The following is a 17,783-nucleotide window of genomic DNA, read 5'->3' as shown; positions in this document are numbered from 1 at the left end:
GGTATTGTTTTTATATTTGGCTATTATGAAAAGACCCTGATGCTGGCAAAGATTGAAGGCAAGAGGAGAAGCAAGAGCAGCAGAGGATGAGATGGTTAGATAGCATCACTGATTCAATGGGTATGAATTTGAGCAAACTCCGGGAGAAAGTGAAGGACAGGGAAGCCTGCGTGCTGCAATCCATACAGCTGCAAAGAGCTGGACACGACTTTGCAACTGAACAACATTATGAACAATGCTGCTATGAACATGTGTGTACAAGTTTTTGTGTGGACATATGTTTTCAACTCTTTTGGGTAGATATCCAGGAATAAAACTGCTGAATCACATGGTAACTCTAGGTTTAACATTTCGAGGAACTGCCGAACTGTTTTCCAAAGTAGATGAATCATTTTACATTTCCACCAGCACTGAATGCAGGTTCCAATTTCTTCACAACCTTGTCAACACTTGTTATTGACTGTCTTTTTTATTATAGTCATTCTATGTATTATATATTAGAGTAGAATGTTTCCTAGAACACTTAAAAAATATCCTCCAAGAGCTGGATATTTACATTGAAATATTTCTCCAGTACAAATGAGAATTTTTTACTGCTCTGTCAGTTTACATCATCTCCCTTCTGATGAACAAAAACCTAGGATGGTTTTTAAAATGCCTAGGATGGGTTTGGTGGTATAATCTGGGATTGCTGTTCAGTCGCTCAGTCATGTCCAACTCTTTGCAACCTCATGGACTGCGGCACGCCAGGCTTCCCTGTCCTTCACTATCTCCCAGAGTTTGCTCAAACTCATGTTAAGTCGATGATGCCATACACCCATTTCATCCTCTGTTGCCCCCTTCTTCTCCTGCCATCCATCCATGTAAAGCTAATGTGATAACAGAGCCAGAGATACCCATTTCATTGGCACAACCCAAAATATGAAAAGCACTCAGTTTTAAGGCTCTAGCATTTTATTCTTTTTCTTTATAGCCCTGGCTGTAAAATGATATTTACACTTTTTCTGTCCAACTTTTTCATAGCATCCATTCTAAGTATTTTATACATTCACACACCAGAGAGCCTCCCTCCACCATGGTTTCCACTACCTTCACTCTCTGACAAAACACTGAAAGGGAATTAAAAGACCCTAGGTGAACACTTAAGGGTGTCTTCACCAGGCTGTCACTTACTAGCTAGGAAATGATGCCCCAAAATGCTGACCTATCGCTTGAGAATAATCAATTCCCATTAGTAAGGAAGACTACTGATTTAAACTAATATTCTCACTAATATGATCACCTATATCATACAGTAATTTCCACTTACTTTCAGGTGTTGCATCTGCTGCTGCATGTCGCATACTTTTCAGTTGATTTTGTATTCTTTGCAGTCTCTGCACTGCATGAAAGAGCTTTAAAATACAATTACATCTATTACTTGCTTATTCTGCTGAAACCTACCATTTATATAGACAAGCAATGAAAAATACAAGTTCTACATAATTCTTATAAAGAAAATAAATAATAACTAAGAAATTACTAAGCTAAGCCAAAAATGTAACTGGTTTGCTCAATACATTTTCAAGTAAAACTTAAAAAGCTTTTGGAAATGTTTTCTTTAGTTATTTGTTGAATTTGGTGATCAAGGAAAAATGCATGTTAAAGAAATATTTGTACTAGGCTTTTCTGTTAAAACATGGTTTTCTTAATTCCAAGGAATGCTAACATTCTCAGAAATGATGTTTGAGAATCAGAAAGTGAAGCTAAGTAACCATTCAGGGCACGGGCAAATGCAGCTTACTGCACTAATATTATGATGCCAAGCCAAGTTCCAGAAGAGCCAAAAACCTAAACTACCCGTTTAGTAGGAAATGAAGCTGATTTGAAATATCATTCTAATACACAAGTCCACTAGATTTTTAATAAAATAAAAGAAATACTTTTTGGCCAAATTATTTTTTTCTTTAAGGCAAAATCTAAAAATGTGGAGTATGTGTGATTTTGAGTCTTTTCATGATTTGCTTATTTGCCACTGGAGTAAAACATAAAAAATACCATGATTCATAGAATAAAATAGACATTCTCATACAGTCTGAATCTTAAGACACCCTTTAGAGATTCTAGAAGTTCTATTAACAGTTAATCTTACTGGTTAACATTACAGTGGATATTCTGTAATGCTGGAACAACATGAGTTAAGTACGGCCCAAAAGATAGTGCATAGATAGGCATGAAGAATAGAAACCCAAAAGATGGTTTTGTTTTTGCTGTTGGTACCATGCAATACTCTTAAAAAGAGTATTTCATCATGTTAACAAAGGGAAACAGGAATGTCCTCAATTCTAAAAATCTTCCTCTTAACACCTGAATGTCAGAAGGAACTATTTCTTTCATCATGACAATATAAACTTTTATGTGGGTACCTGATTTTTTTGTTCCTGTTTCTGTTGTGCAAGAAATTCTTCTCTCTCTTTCTCAACTCGAAGTTGCCTTGCTATTTTCAGCATCCTCTGATGATTCTGAACTGTCTCCACCTACAGTAAGGGAATAAGTAGTATATGTTACTGTCAGATTTAAGAGAGACATTAGCATGTCATGTGACTCAGACATTCACTTATCATTTCCTTTTGGTAAACAGCATTCCCTAGAGATGACACTAAAGTTTCAGACTCCAGGTCCTTGAAAGCTTTGGGCTACTGCCTAGGGAGATTCCCTTTCCGTTCATATTATTTGACTCCCTCTTCAGATGTACACTTATGCCTTGCTTAATCTTTACTTGCAATTTCTAATTCTTTGCAAGTTCTTGGGACTGAGGGTCAAAGTTTTACAGTGCTAATTCTTGTCTTACCCTTTTCTTCAAACGTTCAACTCTCTTAATAAGCTGATCCTTTTCTTCCTCCATTGCACTGATATCCTAAAAAGCAGTCAAGAAGACATTATAAGAAAAAATATTCTTTGTCTGTAGAATTCAGATAAGGTTTTTATATGATTACACATTTAGCACTTCCATCACTTATAACCAGAGCAGTAAGAAACAAAGATCCTCTTTTGGAAGAAGTGCATTTCTATTTACCACCCGCCCTTCCTCTCCAGGGTTCTTTATGCAGAGTAATTTATTTGGTAGCTTGGTATTCATTTAGAAAAGCAACAGGTTATAAAATAGTAAGGTGAAGCTGCCAACCAGCCCATTTGTGTTCTAATTCCAATATGGACACACGATTTTTCAAAAATCTTTTATAATGGATAGTGTGCAGGTCTAAAATCATGAACAACAGCTGCTGACATCCCATGTGCTCTGTTAAACACCAAACTTTATATTCTGTCAGTTTTCCAGTAAAATTATTTTTAAGGCTATGGTGTTTTCAATATATAAATTTGTGTCTGGTTTTGTCAATTAACCAATTCCCTTTCTAAAAATAAAAGATTTCAAAAAAAAATTTCCACCAGCTCCACAATATTTTCTAGTGAAAACAAAACAAGCAAAGAAATCCTTGCTAAACCCCAAAAACTAACAGGCTAACTCTCACAGTAATAATGAAAGGAAAAATACACATGGTGGTCAGCATTGCCAGGATCTGGGGAAACAGGGACTGTTACTATTGGTGGTATTGTACTGAAGAATAATTTCAAAAGTCTTAAAATAAATGTGCATACCTTCTGGATCAGTAATTTTACCCATGGGAATCTATAAGGATTCTCATAGATGCTAATTATATCTAAAATTTGGAAATGACCCAAATGTCTAAGGACTACTAAGTGAATTATGGCACAACACAATGAAAGTTACTAAAAATTATTCAGAAGAATGTTGGATAACATGAGAAGAAGTCATGATACGGCATTACTTGAAAGCAGACTATGACATTTATATATAATACAATACCAAGAAAAAAATTTACATATATTCACTAAAATAGCATTAAAAGTTACCACAAGACCATGGGATTTTAAGTGAATTAGTTTCTATTTTTTGCTTAATCGTATTTCCTTACAAACAATATATTCAAAAACACTCTGGTAATAATTAATAAAATTAAAATCATAGACTCTAGGTTATTTTATCATTTCTGGTTACTCACATGGCATAATGGAGGAACAGTAGATGGGTATCTATCACCCTTATTCCATACTTTGTGATAAGTATCTACTTACAGGTCTTTCTTTTCTATTAGATGTGACTTCATCTTTCATTTCTAATATATTCAGTAAACTCTTATTGGAGACCTACTACATGCAGGGGACTGGGGATATTGTGGTAAATAAGATATATAGATATGGTCCTCGCCCTCACAGAGTTTAAAATGTCTAGGAAGACAGACATTAAAATAATTGTAAGTACAATGAGTGTTATAAAACAAAAAGAATTGGGGTGAACTAATCCATCTAGAGAATCAGGGAAGGGCCTCCCTGAGGAAGCAACTTCTAATGATTCTTGTTTGAGAAGATAAAGATGTTATTTCTAAAAATATAAAATTCAAGAAAGCGAGAATTAGCAATTTTCTAGAGAAAGAACTTATATGTCTGGTGAGAGTACAAAAATATTTTTTGGAGAACACTAAATAACATGCATCAAGAAAGACATAAAAATCCTCATATGCTTTCTACTTCTAGAAATTTATTCTAAGGAAATAATCACAGATAGCCCAAAATAAATTTATGTAGAAGATAATTATAGCATTATCTATAATAGCAAATTATGAAAACAAAACACCAAAAACTGTAAAACTATCCATACCATAGAATACTATTTACTCATTGAAAATCACATTATAGAGATAACAATGGGACTATATTCACAATGCAATGATTAAAAAAACAATATACAAATAATTATGTATAGTGTGATCCCAAATACATACATACACACACACACACACACACAAAATCCAAAAGGATATAGTGCAACAAATGTTAACAATTAGATTTTTTCCTTCTATTTTTCTTTCTTCTATGACATAGACTTTATATATATATGTGTGTGTGTGTGTGTGTTTGTAAACACATACATATTAGATAAAGACCCAAAACATAATTACTTTTAATCCATGGCAGTGATCTATACGGGCTTCCCTGGTGGTTCAGTGGTAAAGAATCTGCCTGCCAATTCAGGAGACTTCGGTTTGATTTGTGGATTGGGAAGATCCCCAGGAAGAGGACATGGTAATCCACTCAAGTATTCTTGCTTGGGAAATCCCATGGACAGAGGAGCCTGGTAGGCTCTGGTCCATGGGGTTGCAAAAAGGTCGGACATGACTTAGTGACTGAACAACAACTAAGTGCTCTATATAACAATAGTACATAAGAATTAACTATGAGTTAACCCTGGCCTCATTGATTTCTTCGGTAAAGAATCAGCAAAGAATCAGCAAAGGTCCTACAAAAGAAAATTTGCCATTTGCTATCATTAGTTTCTATAGTCTTAAGACATTCTGAATTTAATTCAAATCCCCACCAAAATCATTATTGTTTTTTCTTTACCCTTCTTATTTCTGCTGTAGAAAATCCAGATGTCTTGAGCTGCTCACATTCTTTATGCAAAGTTTTAAAGGCTTCCATCAAATCTTCATACTAAAAGAACAAGTTAAAAAATTATAAACTGACTAGATCCAGTAGGTTTCCTTAATCAGGTCATCTATTAACTTATAGTCATTATTTAATCAGTATAGAACACCATTAAAATATATCCTTAAATATTCATACAGGACACAAAAATTTTGGTGTATATAATCTGGCCTCTAAAGACTTCCCTGATTACTTTGCTAACCAACATTCCATATGCCAGCTATGTCCACCTTCTTTAAATTCCTGGTATAGTCCACTTTCACTTTACACACCCTATTCCATCCACTTCACTTTACACACCCTATTCCGTCTGAGAACAACACTCTATGACTCCCTCATCCCTTTCCTGGATAACTTACTCATCCTTCAGATCTCAGCATCCCCAAAGAAGCCTTCTTTAGCCCTGTACCTATTCTATATGAGTACCATGATATCAGAGTAAATATCATATAAACTTGTAATTGCTAGTTACTTATCTGATCTGACTGTGGCTCAGATCATGAACTCCTTATTCAGACTTAAATTGAAGAAAGTAGGGAAAACCACTAGATTATTCAAGTATGACCTAAATCAAATTCCTTATGATTATACAGTGGAGGGGTATCTTCCCTGGTGGCTCAGAGGATAAAGCATCTGCCTGAAATGCAGGAGACCTGGGTTCGATCCCTGGGTTGAAAGATTCCCTGGAAAAGGAAATGGCAACCCACTCCAGTATTCTTGCCTGGAGAATCCCATGGAAAGAGGAGCCTGGCAGGCTACAGTCCATGGGGTCGCAAAGAGTCGGACACGACTGAGCGACTTCACTTCATTTCACTTCACTTCATACAGTGGAAGTGAGAAATAGATTTAAGGGACTAGATCTGATAGATAGAGTGCCTGATGAACTATGGACGGAGGTTCGTGACATTGTATAGGAGACAGGGATCAAGACCATTCCCATGGAAAAGAAATGCAAAAAGGCAAAATGCTGTCTGGGGAGGCCTTACAAATAGCTGTGAAAAGAACAGAAGTGAAAAGCAAAGGAGAAAAGGAAAGATATAAGCATCTGAATGCAGAGTTCCAAAGAATAGCAAGGAGAGATAAGAAAGCCTTCCTCAGCGATCAATGCAAAGAAATAGAGGAAAACAACAGAATGGGAAAGACTAGAGATCTCTTCATGAAAATTAGAGATACCAAGGGAACATTTCATGCAAAGATGGGCTCGATAAAGGACAGAAATGGTATGGACCTAACAGAAGCAGAAGATATTAAGAAGAGGTGGCAAGAATACACAGAAGAACTGTACAAAAAAGAGCTTCATGACCCAGATAATCACGATGGTGTGATCACTGACCTAGAGCCAGACATCCTGGAATGTGAAGTCAAGTGGGCCTTAGAAAGCATCACTACAAACAAAGCTAGTGGAGGCAATGGAATTCCAGTTGAGCTATTTCAGATCCTGGAAGATGATGCTGTGAAAGTGCTGCACTCAATATGCCAGCAAATTTGGAAAACTCAGCAGTGGCCACAGGACTGGAAAAGGTCAGTTTTCATTCCAATCCCAAAGAAAGGCAATGCCAAAGAATGCTCAAACTACCGCACAACTGTACTCATCTCACACGCTAGTAAAGTAATGCTCAAAATTCTCCAAGCCACGCTTCAGCAATACATGAACTGTGAACTTCCAGATGTTCAAGCTGGTTTTAGAAAAGGCAGAGGAACCAGAGATCAAATTGCCAACATCTGCTGGATCATTGAATAAGCAAGAGAGTTCCAGAAAAAACATCTATTTCTGCTTTATTGACTATGCCAAAGCCTTTGACTGTATGGATCACAATAAACTGTGGAAAATTCTGAAAGAGATAGGAATACCAGACCACCTGACCTGCCTCTTGAGAAACCTATATTCAGGTCAAGAAGCAACAGTTAGAACTGGACATGGAACAACAGACTGGTTCCAAATAGAAAAAGGAGTACGTCAAGGCTATATATTGTCACCCTGCTTATATAACTTCTATGCAGAGTACATCATGAGAAACGCAGGGCTGGAAGAAGCACAAGCTGGAATCAAGATTGCAGGGAGAAATATCAATAACCTCACATATGCAGATGACACCACCCTTATGGCAGAAAGTGACGAGGAACTAAAAAGCCTCTTGATGAAGGTGAAAGAGGAGAGTGAAAAAGTTGGCTTAAAGCTCAACATTCAGAAAACTAAGATCATGGCATCTGGTCCCATCACTTCATGGGAAATAGATGGGGAAGCAGTGGATACAGTGTCAGACTTTATTTTTTGGGCCTCCCAAATCACTGCAGATGGTGATTGCAGCCATGAAATTAAAAGACGCTTACTCCTTGGAAGGAAAGTTATGACCAATCTAGATAGAATATTCAAAAGCAGAGACGTTACTTTGCCAACAAAGGTCCGTCTGGTCAAGGCTATGATTTTTCCAGTGGCCATGTATGGATGTGAGAGTTGGGCTGTGAAGAAAGCTGAGTGCCAAAGAATTGATGCTTTTGAACTGTGGTGTTGGAGAAGACTCTTGAGAGTCCCTTGGACTGCAAGGAGATCCAACCAGTCCATTCTGAAGGAGATCAGTCCTGGGTGTTCCTTGTAAGGAATGATGATAAAGCTGAAACTCCAATATTTTGGCCACCTCATGTGAAGAGTTGACTCATTGGAAAAGACTCTGATGCTGGGAGGGATTGGGGGCAGGAGGAGAAGGGGACGACAGAGGATGAGATGGCTGAATGGCATCACCAACTCGATGGACGTGAATTTGGGTGAACTCCAGGAGTTGGTGATGGATAGGGAGGCCTGGCATGCTGTGATTCATGGGGTCACAAAGAGTCGGACACGACTGAGCTACTGAACTATCTGTCTCCACCTTTGGACACTGACAGTCAGGAGGATAAGAATCATATTACTTGCGGAGGCTTCTGAATCCCTAGTGCCTAGCATCGTACTTAACCAATACAGGTGTTCAATAAAAAAGCAGTTACAGGAATGAAAAAAGTCACAACTCTTACCCCCAAATTTTTTAAGATAGGTTTTTTTGTGGATAGTGACAGAAAATTAATATTTTTTCTTGACATATATTCTGCAAGTCTATAAATCAATCGCTCTAAAACTCTTCATTTAGAAAGGCAATGTGAATTTTTTATTAGGTCCTCCGCTAAAAGACTGGCTAAACATGTAAATAATTTCATACATACACTTCAAACATGCTTCAAGAACAAATATGTCTTTAGTATTATTAATTCTTCCATTAATAATTAGTTTGCCATGTTTGATAAAAACTATTAATAAACTTCTTCAGAGGAATTAGTTTCTATCAGATTTATTGATAGGGGAGGGTAGGGAGGAGAAAATAGTTCATGTGTACACTCTCTACTGCTTACATTGTGTAAAGCCTTCAAAGGTAGGGGCTGCAATGGTGCTGTGCTTTCTCAAGGTGTCTACTGTATTATTTGACGTAATTATTTGCATAAACCTTTCAACCCTTGAAATGTCTTAAGAGATCAATACTGACTCTATTTTGAGTTACTGTCATGGCTACCCAAAATAACAAAATATATGGATAAAAAACATTTAGTAGATTGTTTCAACTCAACCAAATTTTGAGCCATATCATACAGAAGCAACCCTACAAAATCCTGGAGGAAAACAAAGATGGATAAGACATGACACCTGTCCTTAGAGATCTCATAAATCTACTGGGAGATACAGATTGACAAACTATTAAAATTCACAACAAACTGGCACAAATTGGTCTAAAGACCTACTATAAAACAAAAGTACAAATGCTAAAGAGAAGCAAATTTTTTCTTTTAAATCTCAAGCCTAAATTCTCTAACTTCCATAGTCTATTTCCATAGAGTGGTTTAGACAGTCTTCAATCAGCAACATGCTTTGAAATCCCAGGACCAGGAGCCCGACCAGCCAAAATCCTGTATAGTGAAGAGCTTTAACATCTTAAGGCCAGAAACCCAATATCACATCAACACTCTGGTGAGGAAAGTACACTGAAATTGCAAATTCCTGGTTCTTTCTCTACCTTCTGCCTGATTGGGACATCCTTTGAGATCATAACCCTGGCTTCTTTGCCTACACACAATTTTTGAAGGTGCTCACAAGTCCCAATTCACCTGGTATACTGCCAATTTATCCCTTTTGCTCTGGTGTAATCATTATGATTTGGATGACAAATTATATAGTCACCTAAATAATTAACAAAGTATTCTGCAGTTCCAAGCCCAGGATCCTATCTACCCACAATTATTTTTTTTAAAAATCCACGTGTTTACTCATTCAAGGACATTTTAAAAATTTAGTTAAACTTTTGAGGTAATGGCAGATTCAGTTGTAAGAAGCAGTACAAAGAAAGTCCACATGCCCTTTATTGAACCCCCACCCTCATGGTACTGAGTTGGTCAAATAGTTCATTTAACTATGCACAATTCCTAAGTAATAAATTATTCTAAAATCCTAATTTCAGGATTTTTTCTATCCACATACTCTATCACCAAAAAGGTACTGGTGTTCAGAAGTCAATATTTTCATAGAGTGATTACAGGTGAAAATTATTGATAATAATTTATCCTTTTGGTTCCAATGGAAATACAGAAACAGCAAATAAACTAAAGTGAGATCAATATATATTTGAAACCTTGAAAGTCATTACATATAGCTTAAAAATACCATTTATATATTGTATACCTGTTTATTGGTATCAGCCACGGTTTCATCCTGGAGAAACTCACTTGGTACCTCAAGTTTTATTAAAAAACGAGCTAAATATGCTCTTTTCTTCAGTTCATTAGTTCTCTGAAGAAGCCAGTGGAGAACTGGGTAAATTACAGGTTTACTTCCAATCACCAGACCCTGACGAAAGGTACTCCTATAAAAAAGAAAATACACACACACACACACACACACACACACACACACACACACAGGCTTATAAATAAACCTTGAAAAGAGTTAACATTTGCTCAAATCCAATTTACACTTTTCCTTGACTATTTTAAAAAGATAAAACCAAGGCTATTCTAAAGTAAGTCTGCACATTGACAATAATCATAAAATTAGTCCCTTAATACATCACTGGAATATATGAGGAGGTTGTTTTGGAACCATTAACTGGTCAGCCCTAATACTTCACTTTACTGACTGGACAGGTTTAAATTGTAGCTTTTGTATAGGATGGCAGATAAATGATAAAATATAAACATGGATTTGCCTGACTTTTTTGATTAAGAGAAAGAACCGACTCACTTAAGACTCCTACATGACAAAATAACATTAAAAAAATCAAGATTATTTTGAAATCCAGTGATTTCGTGAGGCCACTGACTTAGGGAAAATAAGCATTGTCAGAAAGACTGACTATGAAGGTTTGGATATTAAAGTACAGCTCTAAGAAAGCAACACTTGGTCAGCTCCTTACATGTCTGCAGCATTTCCTGGAGGTTTGTATTTAAGGATACCAAGAAGGCTCAACATCCTTTTGGCTGTTTGCTCTGGCATCTCCTCTCTGATATCAACAACTTGCTAACAAATAAAGAAATTGAAAAAATGTTATTATGCAAATATAGCAAAGTACAATATTGAAACTCACTGACAAAATTGTTCTGCTAGAGCATAACAGTCACAATGGTCTCTTCATAAAACAGATTAAGTATGGAGGCTTCCAGATTCCAAGGGAGGGTACATGCAAGCTAGATCAGGATTCATACTAAGAATGCCAAGCTTAAGAAAGTCTCCAGTGGAAAAGACCAGTGTATATGAGACATGAGCTAACTTGCAACACAATAAAACCTTTTGTAAAAGCATTTTCATTCTGGAACCAAATCTATTTATGTTTGGAACTACACAAATAATTTCTAAGTAAGGTACAAGGAGGTAATTTAATTTTTGAGCTAGTAGAGAAATCTTAAAGATCATCTACTATCACTTTATAGGAATGGAAAACTAGGCCCAGAGAGGTTAAATAATTTGCCCCAAAGTTACAGATATTTAGTGGCAGAAACTTGCTTTCTTGCCACCCTTTTCATCACAGAGAAAAAGAAAACTCTTACCTTTGGGTCAATCTCAGCCAGAACATCATTGAGAACTTGTAATAGTTGCATTGGCTCCAGGGAATCAAACGTGATTAAATTATAGTTCTTCCTAAAAGGTTCCTTATTGAGATTGTCCACGATGAATTTGATTTGATCACTCATAATTAGGTCTTATAATTTAAACTAAACAGTAAAAATACAGGAAAAAATTCCTCAATATTGGAAACAAAAATTCTGTATTAACAAAATATAGTCACCAGAAGGTCAATATTAAGTTCATAGAAGTAGGCATGGAATATATTCTACATGGAATACAAAATGCTGTGAAAAGAGTTATCTTGTTGAAAGAGTATGCGGACTTTATTAGGAATGCTATAGTACATATTGATAATATTCAACGACATGTTTTTGTATATGCATCTGATAGCAATCATCTGAATTAACATGGACAAGTGAATATAAAACCCACCCACATTAACATTTCTTCCATTCAGCTCCACAATTTCTACCCAGGGATAAAACTCAGCCTGTAGACATGCTTCATTTTTTTTTTTAATTAGCAGCCCACATTAATCCAGGTTTCCAAATTCTCTAGATAATCAGATCTGGGAACCCTGGACCCACTATATGGCCACAACCAACTGAAGCTGGGTGAGTGAGTGAAAGTTGCTCAGTCATGTCCAACTCTTTGCGACCCCATAGACTATATAGTCCATGGAATTCTCCAGGCCAGAATACTGGAGTGGGTAGCCTTTTCTTTCTCCAGGGGATTTTCCCAACCCAGGGATCAAACCCAGGTCTCCTGCATTGCAGGTGGATTCTTTACCAGCTGAGCCACAAGGGAAGCTGGGTAGAGGTTGCAAACTTCAGCCTTAGGTATGCCTTCTTTGAGCTTCCCAGGTAACTCAGTGGTAAAGAATCCACCTGCCAATGCAAAAGATGTGGGCTCAATCCCTGGGTCAGGAAAATCCCCTGGAGAAGGAAATGGATACCCACTCCAGTCTTCTTGCCTGGGAAATCCCATGGACAGAGGAGCCTAGAGGTCCATGGGGTCATGAAAGAGTCAGACATGACTTAGGGACTAAACAATATGTGCTCTTCACATATTGGAAGGCCTGATGCTGATGCTAAAACTGCAATACTTGGGCCACTTGATGTAAAGGATTGACTCACTGGAAAAGACCCTGATGCTGGGAAAGATCGAAGGCAGTAGGAGAAGGGGACAACAGAAGATGAGATGGTTGGATGGCATCACCGACTCGATGGACATGAGTTCGAGCAAGCTCCAGGAGTTTGATGAACAGGGAAGCCTGGCATGCTGCGATCCATGGGGTCGCAAAGAGTTGGGCACAACTGAGCGACTGAACTGAACTGACTGAAGTCACTTCAGTTGTGTCCAACTCTTTGTGACCCTATGGACTGTAGCCCACCAGGATCCTCCAACCATGGAATTCTCCAGGCAAGAATATTGGAGTGGGTTGCCATGCTTTCCTCTGTTCCTCCTGATCCAGGGATCAAACCTACATCTCTTTCCTCTCCAGCACTGACAGTCAGGTTCTTTGCCACTAGCGCCACCTGGGAAACTCAAGCTCAATTTAGCATTCCTCAGTTTTGTTTCCAAATTGTTACCTTCAGTTCAGTTCATTTCAGTTCAGTCTCTCAGTCGTGTCCGACTCTTTGCGACCCCATGAATCACAGCACGCCAGGCCTCCCTGTCCATCACCAACTCCCGGAGTCCACCCAAACCCATGTCCATCGAGTTGGTGATGCCATTCAGCCATCTCATCCTCTGTTGTCCCCTTCTCCTCCTGCCCCCAATCCCTTCCAGCATCAGGGTCTTTTCCAATGAGTCAACTCTTCGCATGAGGTGGCCAAAATATTGGAGTTTCAGCTTTAGCATCAGTCCTTCCAATGAACACCCAGGACTGATCTCCTTTAGAACGGACTGGTTGGATCTCCTTGCAGTCCAAGGGACTCTAAAGAGTCTTCTCCAACATCACAGTTCAAAAGCATCAATTCCTTGACACTCAGCTTTCTTCACAGTCCAACTCTCACATCCATACATGGCCACTGGAAAAATCATAGCCTTGACTAGATGGACCTTCGTTGGCAAAGTAATGTCTCTGCTTTTGAATATGCTATCTAGGTTGGTCATAACTTTCCTTCCAAGGAGTAAGCATCTTTTAATTTCATGGCTGCAATCACCATCTGCAGTGATTTGGGAGCCCCCAAAAATAAAGTCTGACACTGTTTCCACTGCTTCCCCATCTATTTCCCATGAAGTGATGGGACTGGATGCCATGATCTTAGTTTTCTGAATGTTGAGCTTTAAGCCAACTTTTTCACTCTCCTCTTTCACCTTCATCAAGAGGCTTTTTAGTTCCTCGTCACTTTCTGCCATAAGGGTGGTGTCATCTGCATATGTGAGGTTATTGATATTTCTCCCGGCAATCTTGATTCCAGCTTGTGCTTCTTCCAGCCCAGCGTTTCTCATGATGTACTCTGCATAGAAGTTAAATAAGCAGGGTGACATACATACACAGCCTTGACATACTCCTTTTTCTATTTGGAACCAGTGTGTTGTTCCATGTCCAGTTCTAACTGTTGCTTCTTGACCTGAATATAGGTTTCTCAAGAGGCAGGTCAGGTGGTCTGGTATTCCTATCTCTTTCAGAATTTTCCACAGTTTATTGTGATCCATACAGTCAAAGGCTTTGGCATAGTCAATAAAGCAGAAATAGATGTTTTTCTGGAACTCTCTTGCTTTCTCCATGATCCAGCAGATGTTGGCAATTTGATCTCTGGTTCCTCTGCCTTTTCTAAAACCAGCTTGAACATCCGGAAGTTCACGGTTCATGTATTGCTGAAGCGTGGCTTGGAGAACTTTGAGCATTACTTTACTAGCGTGTGAGATGAGTACAGTTGTGCGGTAGTTTGAGCATTCTTTGGCATTGCCTTTCTTTGGGATTGGAATGAAAACTGACCTTTTCCAGTCCTGTGGCCACTGCTGAGTTTTCCAAATTTGCTGGCATATTGAGTGCAGCACTTTCACAGCATCATCTTCCAGGATCTGAAATAGCTCAACTGGAATTCCATTGCCTCCACTAGCTTTGTTTGTAGTGATGCTTTCTAAGGCCCACTTGACTTCACATTCCAGGATGTCTGGCTCTAGGTCAGTGATCACACCATCGTGATTATCTGGGTCGTGAAGATCTTTTTTGTACAGTTCTTCTGTGTATTCTTGCCACCTCTTCTTAAAATCTTCCGCTTCTGTCAGGTCCATACCATCTCTGTCCTTTATCGAGCCCATCTTTGCATGAAATGTTCCCTTGGTATCTCTAATTTTCATGAAGAGATCTCTAGTCTTTCCCATTCTGTTGTTTTCCTCTATTTCTTTGCATTGATCGCTGAGGAAGGCTTTCTTATCTCTCCTTGCTATTCTTTGGAACTCTGCATTCAGATGCTTATATCTTTCCTTTTCTCCTTTGCTTTTCACTTCTGTTCTTTTCACAGCTATTTGTAAGGCCTCCCCAGACAGCATTTTGCCTTTTTGCATTTCTTTTCCTTACATCCTTTCAAACTTCAGCTGACTGAAATAAGCACTACTCCCTACATAGTTTTTCCACCTTTGCCTTCAGTTAATGCTGCTTTGTCTGCCTAGGGCTGTTTTTCCTTTCCCCCATCTCCAGAGGTGCAAAACCTTACCATTTTTCAAGCCCTGTTCAAGGCCAGGCAAGAATACTGGAGTGGGTTGCCATTTTCTTCTCCAGGGGATCTTCCCAACCCAGAGATCAAATTCAAGTCTCCTGCATTGGCAGATGGATTCTTTACCTCCAGGTAGCCACCAGGAAGCCCACCTGAGGACATATCTGTACCTAATTCTATCTTTGAATATGGCATATAAAACAGCGACTTCTTGCACTAGAATGAATTTGTTCACAGGCCCAAGGCCAGAAAATAAGCATAAGCCTAAACAAGGTGGCAGTGAGGAAGATTATAACTTTTTAAAATTGATTATCTGATTATTTAATGGCTGAAACAACTTAACCATGGCTTCTAGTGTTTCTTGCATGCAGACATCATGTGTTTAGTATGCGGGAAAGTGGTAGAAATTTGCAGACAGGCAGTTTTTTAGAGTAGCAGTTTTAAAAAATGAATGTAACAGTGAACTGCCAAAAAAAAGAAATAAGGAAAAAGATATTTCAGTGTTCCCTAATAGTTTTTAACCATGAAATGAAGAGATGCTAATTTACTTAAGACATTAGTTGGAGCTGCATGCATCTTGCTCTGAAACAGATTTTTTAAATTGGGTAGGTAGAGTTGGATACTTAGAAAACATCAAAATGTAAAAGTATCATCATTTTCTCATAATTAAGATAAAATTATGAGTAAATGATTATATTATTTTTGAAAAATAAGCCAAAAGATGGTTAAAAAAAAAAAAAGATAACCAATGTGGTTTAAAATTTTAAGGTTTCCTTTAAGCTATAAAAGGAAAACCTTTAGAGAAATAAAAATCCACACTGGAGATGCAAATTTTCCACTGTGTATTTTAAGTAAAACTTCACGTCACAATCTTCACACATGGATATACTCAATTTTTCATTCTTTAGAAATTATATATATGTAAAAATTGTATGTATATAAAACATAACACATACACACATATATTCTTTTTTTCCCCTTCCAAAACCCAAAATACTAGGATAAACACATAAAACGTTACTAGGAGAGGAAAAGAAACCAGTTGATTTTCACTCCTAGCTGCCCACCAGCTTTCAGATGGTCACCCGCTAAGGACAAAGATGTACTGAATAGGTAGGTTGTCTATGCCCAGTGGGCTCTCCGCTCTAAAATTAGCAAAAGCAATTACTCTCCCTGTTCCAGCGGAAAGTAGACTCACTAATTCACAAACACTCACCCACATAAGAACCCGAGGGGGTGGGGGAGAATTAAAACTAGGACGTGCGTTTATCTGGCACAACTCGGGACAGAATCAGCGCTGTCCGAGTCCCAGGCTGGCACGAGCCTCCTAAGATTCCCCAAAATAGTTCCCCCGCCGCTTCCCGCCCCTGGGGCTCGGGAGAGGGGACAGAAGATCCCATGTCTGACCCAGGCACCTTGCGAGGGCTGCTCTGGGCTCCCCTACGGTTCATCTTGTTGGGGAGCCGCCTGGATCACTGCGAGGCCCCACAGGAGCTGACCCCCGAAGTGAGGGGTTTAACTGCTGAGACCCCCTCCACTCTCGAGGTGCCGCACTGGAAAGCGAAAGGGAAGGGGAGGGAGTTCTCGCCTATTCCGGGGTTCAGGGGAATTTCCGACCGCGACTTGGCGACGTTACCTCAAATTCTCCTCACGAAACCACTTTACCCCCACAGGAGGCATCCAGGCTCTAGTGGGTTCCTAGAGACGAGCTCCTTGGCAACGGTTGCTAGGCCGTGGACACGTCACTTCCGGAGGGGAGGGTTGGCGCGTTTCCGCGAAGCCCGTGGCGGGCGAGCGCAGTGAAGCCGAAGCTCCGGATGCGAAATGCGGAGAGTGCGGGGCCCACGTTCAAAGTGTTTCTCAGGTTCTGAGCCACTGCAGACAGCCTAGAGAATTAGGGGTTGTTATGGTGGCAATAAACTTTCGCAAATGTCCTGCAGTTTGCAGTTTACGAAATAATCTTCATTATTATTATGTTGTTTAGTCCATAAGTCTTGCGGACTCTGCAACCCTATGGACTGGACCCTATGGACTGCGACCCTATGGACAGGCTCTGTCCATGGCATTTCCCAGACAAGAATCCTGGAGTGGGTTGCCATCGCCTTCTCCAGGGTATCTTCCCGACCCAGGGATCGAACCAGCATCTCCTCATTGGCAGGCAGGGTCTTTATCCCTGAAGCATCAGGGAAGCCCCTCTTCATTATTAACCCATTTTAAATTCCTGTGCCCTTTCCCTCTCTCCTCCTTCCCTCTTTCCTGCCTTCCCTCCTTCCTGCCTTCCCTCCTTCCTTCACCAAACATCTGGTGATGACTTCTTTGAGGCAGGGCCAGCAGGATTTGGGCTGAGGAAGCATTTGGCCTGGGCTTCAAATTTAGATTTTTGACATAAATATCTCCGAATTGGGTTATACATGGAATAATTGTAGAGTCTCCGGTGGGATTAACAAAAGACACATTCATCATAGAGATTTCTCTTTCTTTGTCACATTATT

General features: G+C 39.1%; 1 protein-coding gene across 1 annotated transcript in view; it reads right to left on the bottom strand.

Annotated features, from left to right (window-relative positions):
- The window catches only part of IFT81 (intraflagellar transport 81), a 96,358-nt gene extending 78,875 nt beyond the window's left edge, over positions 1–17,483 (bottom strand). The window contains exons 1-8 of the mRNA XM_055550869.1: positions 16,928–17,483; positions 11,605–11,769; positions 10,974–11,077; positions 10,244–10,424; positions 5,461–5,550; positions 2,831–2,896; positions 2,406–2,516; positions 1,310–1,394 (exon numbers count right to left, since the gene is read on the bottom strand). Coding sequence (XP_055406844.1) covers positions 1,310–1,394; positions 2,406–2,516; positions 2,831–2,896; positions 5,461–5,550; positions 10,244–10,424; positions 10,974–11,077; positions 11,605–11,748 — 781 coding nt within the window. The 5' untranslated portion in view covers positions 11,749–11,769; positions 16,928–17,483. The remainder of the gene's footprint in view (positions 1–1,309; positions 1,395–2,405; positions 2,517–2,830; positions 2,897–5,460; positions 5,551–10,243; positions 10,425–10,973; positions 11,078–11,604; positions 11,770–16,927) is intronic.
- Positions 17,484–17,783: the final 300 nt, after the last annotated feature.

This window comes from Bubalus kerabau, chromosome 16 (assembly GCF_029407905.1).
Source record: "Bubalus kerabau isolate K-KA32 ecotype Philippines breed swamp buffalo chromosome 16, PCC_UOA_SB_1v2, whole genome shotgun sequence".
Taxonomy (NCBI): domain Eukaryota; kingdom Metazoa; phylum Chordata; class Mammalia; order Artiodactyla; family Bovidae; genus Bubalus; species Bubalus kerabau.
The sequence above is the reverse complement of the archived record's forward strand: the minus strand, read 5'-3'. Positions and strand labels throughout refer to the sequence as shown.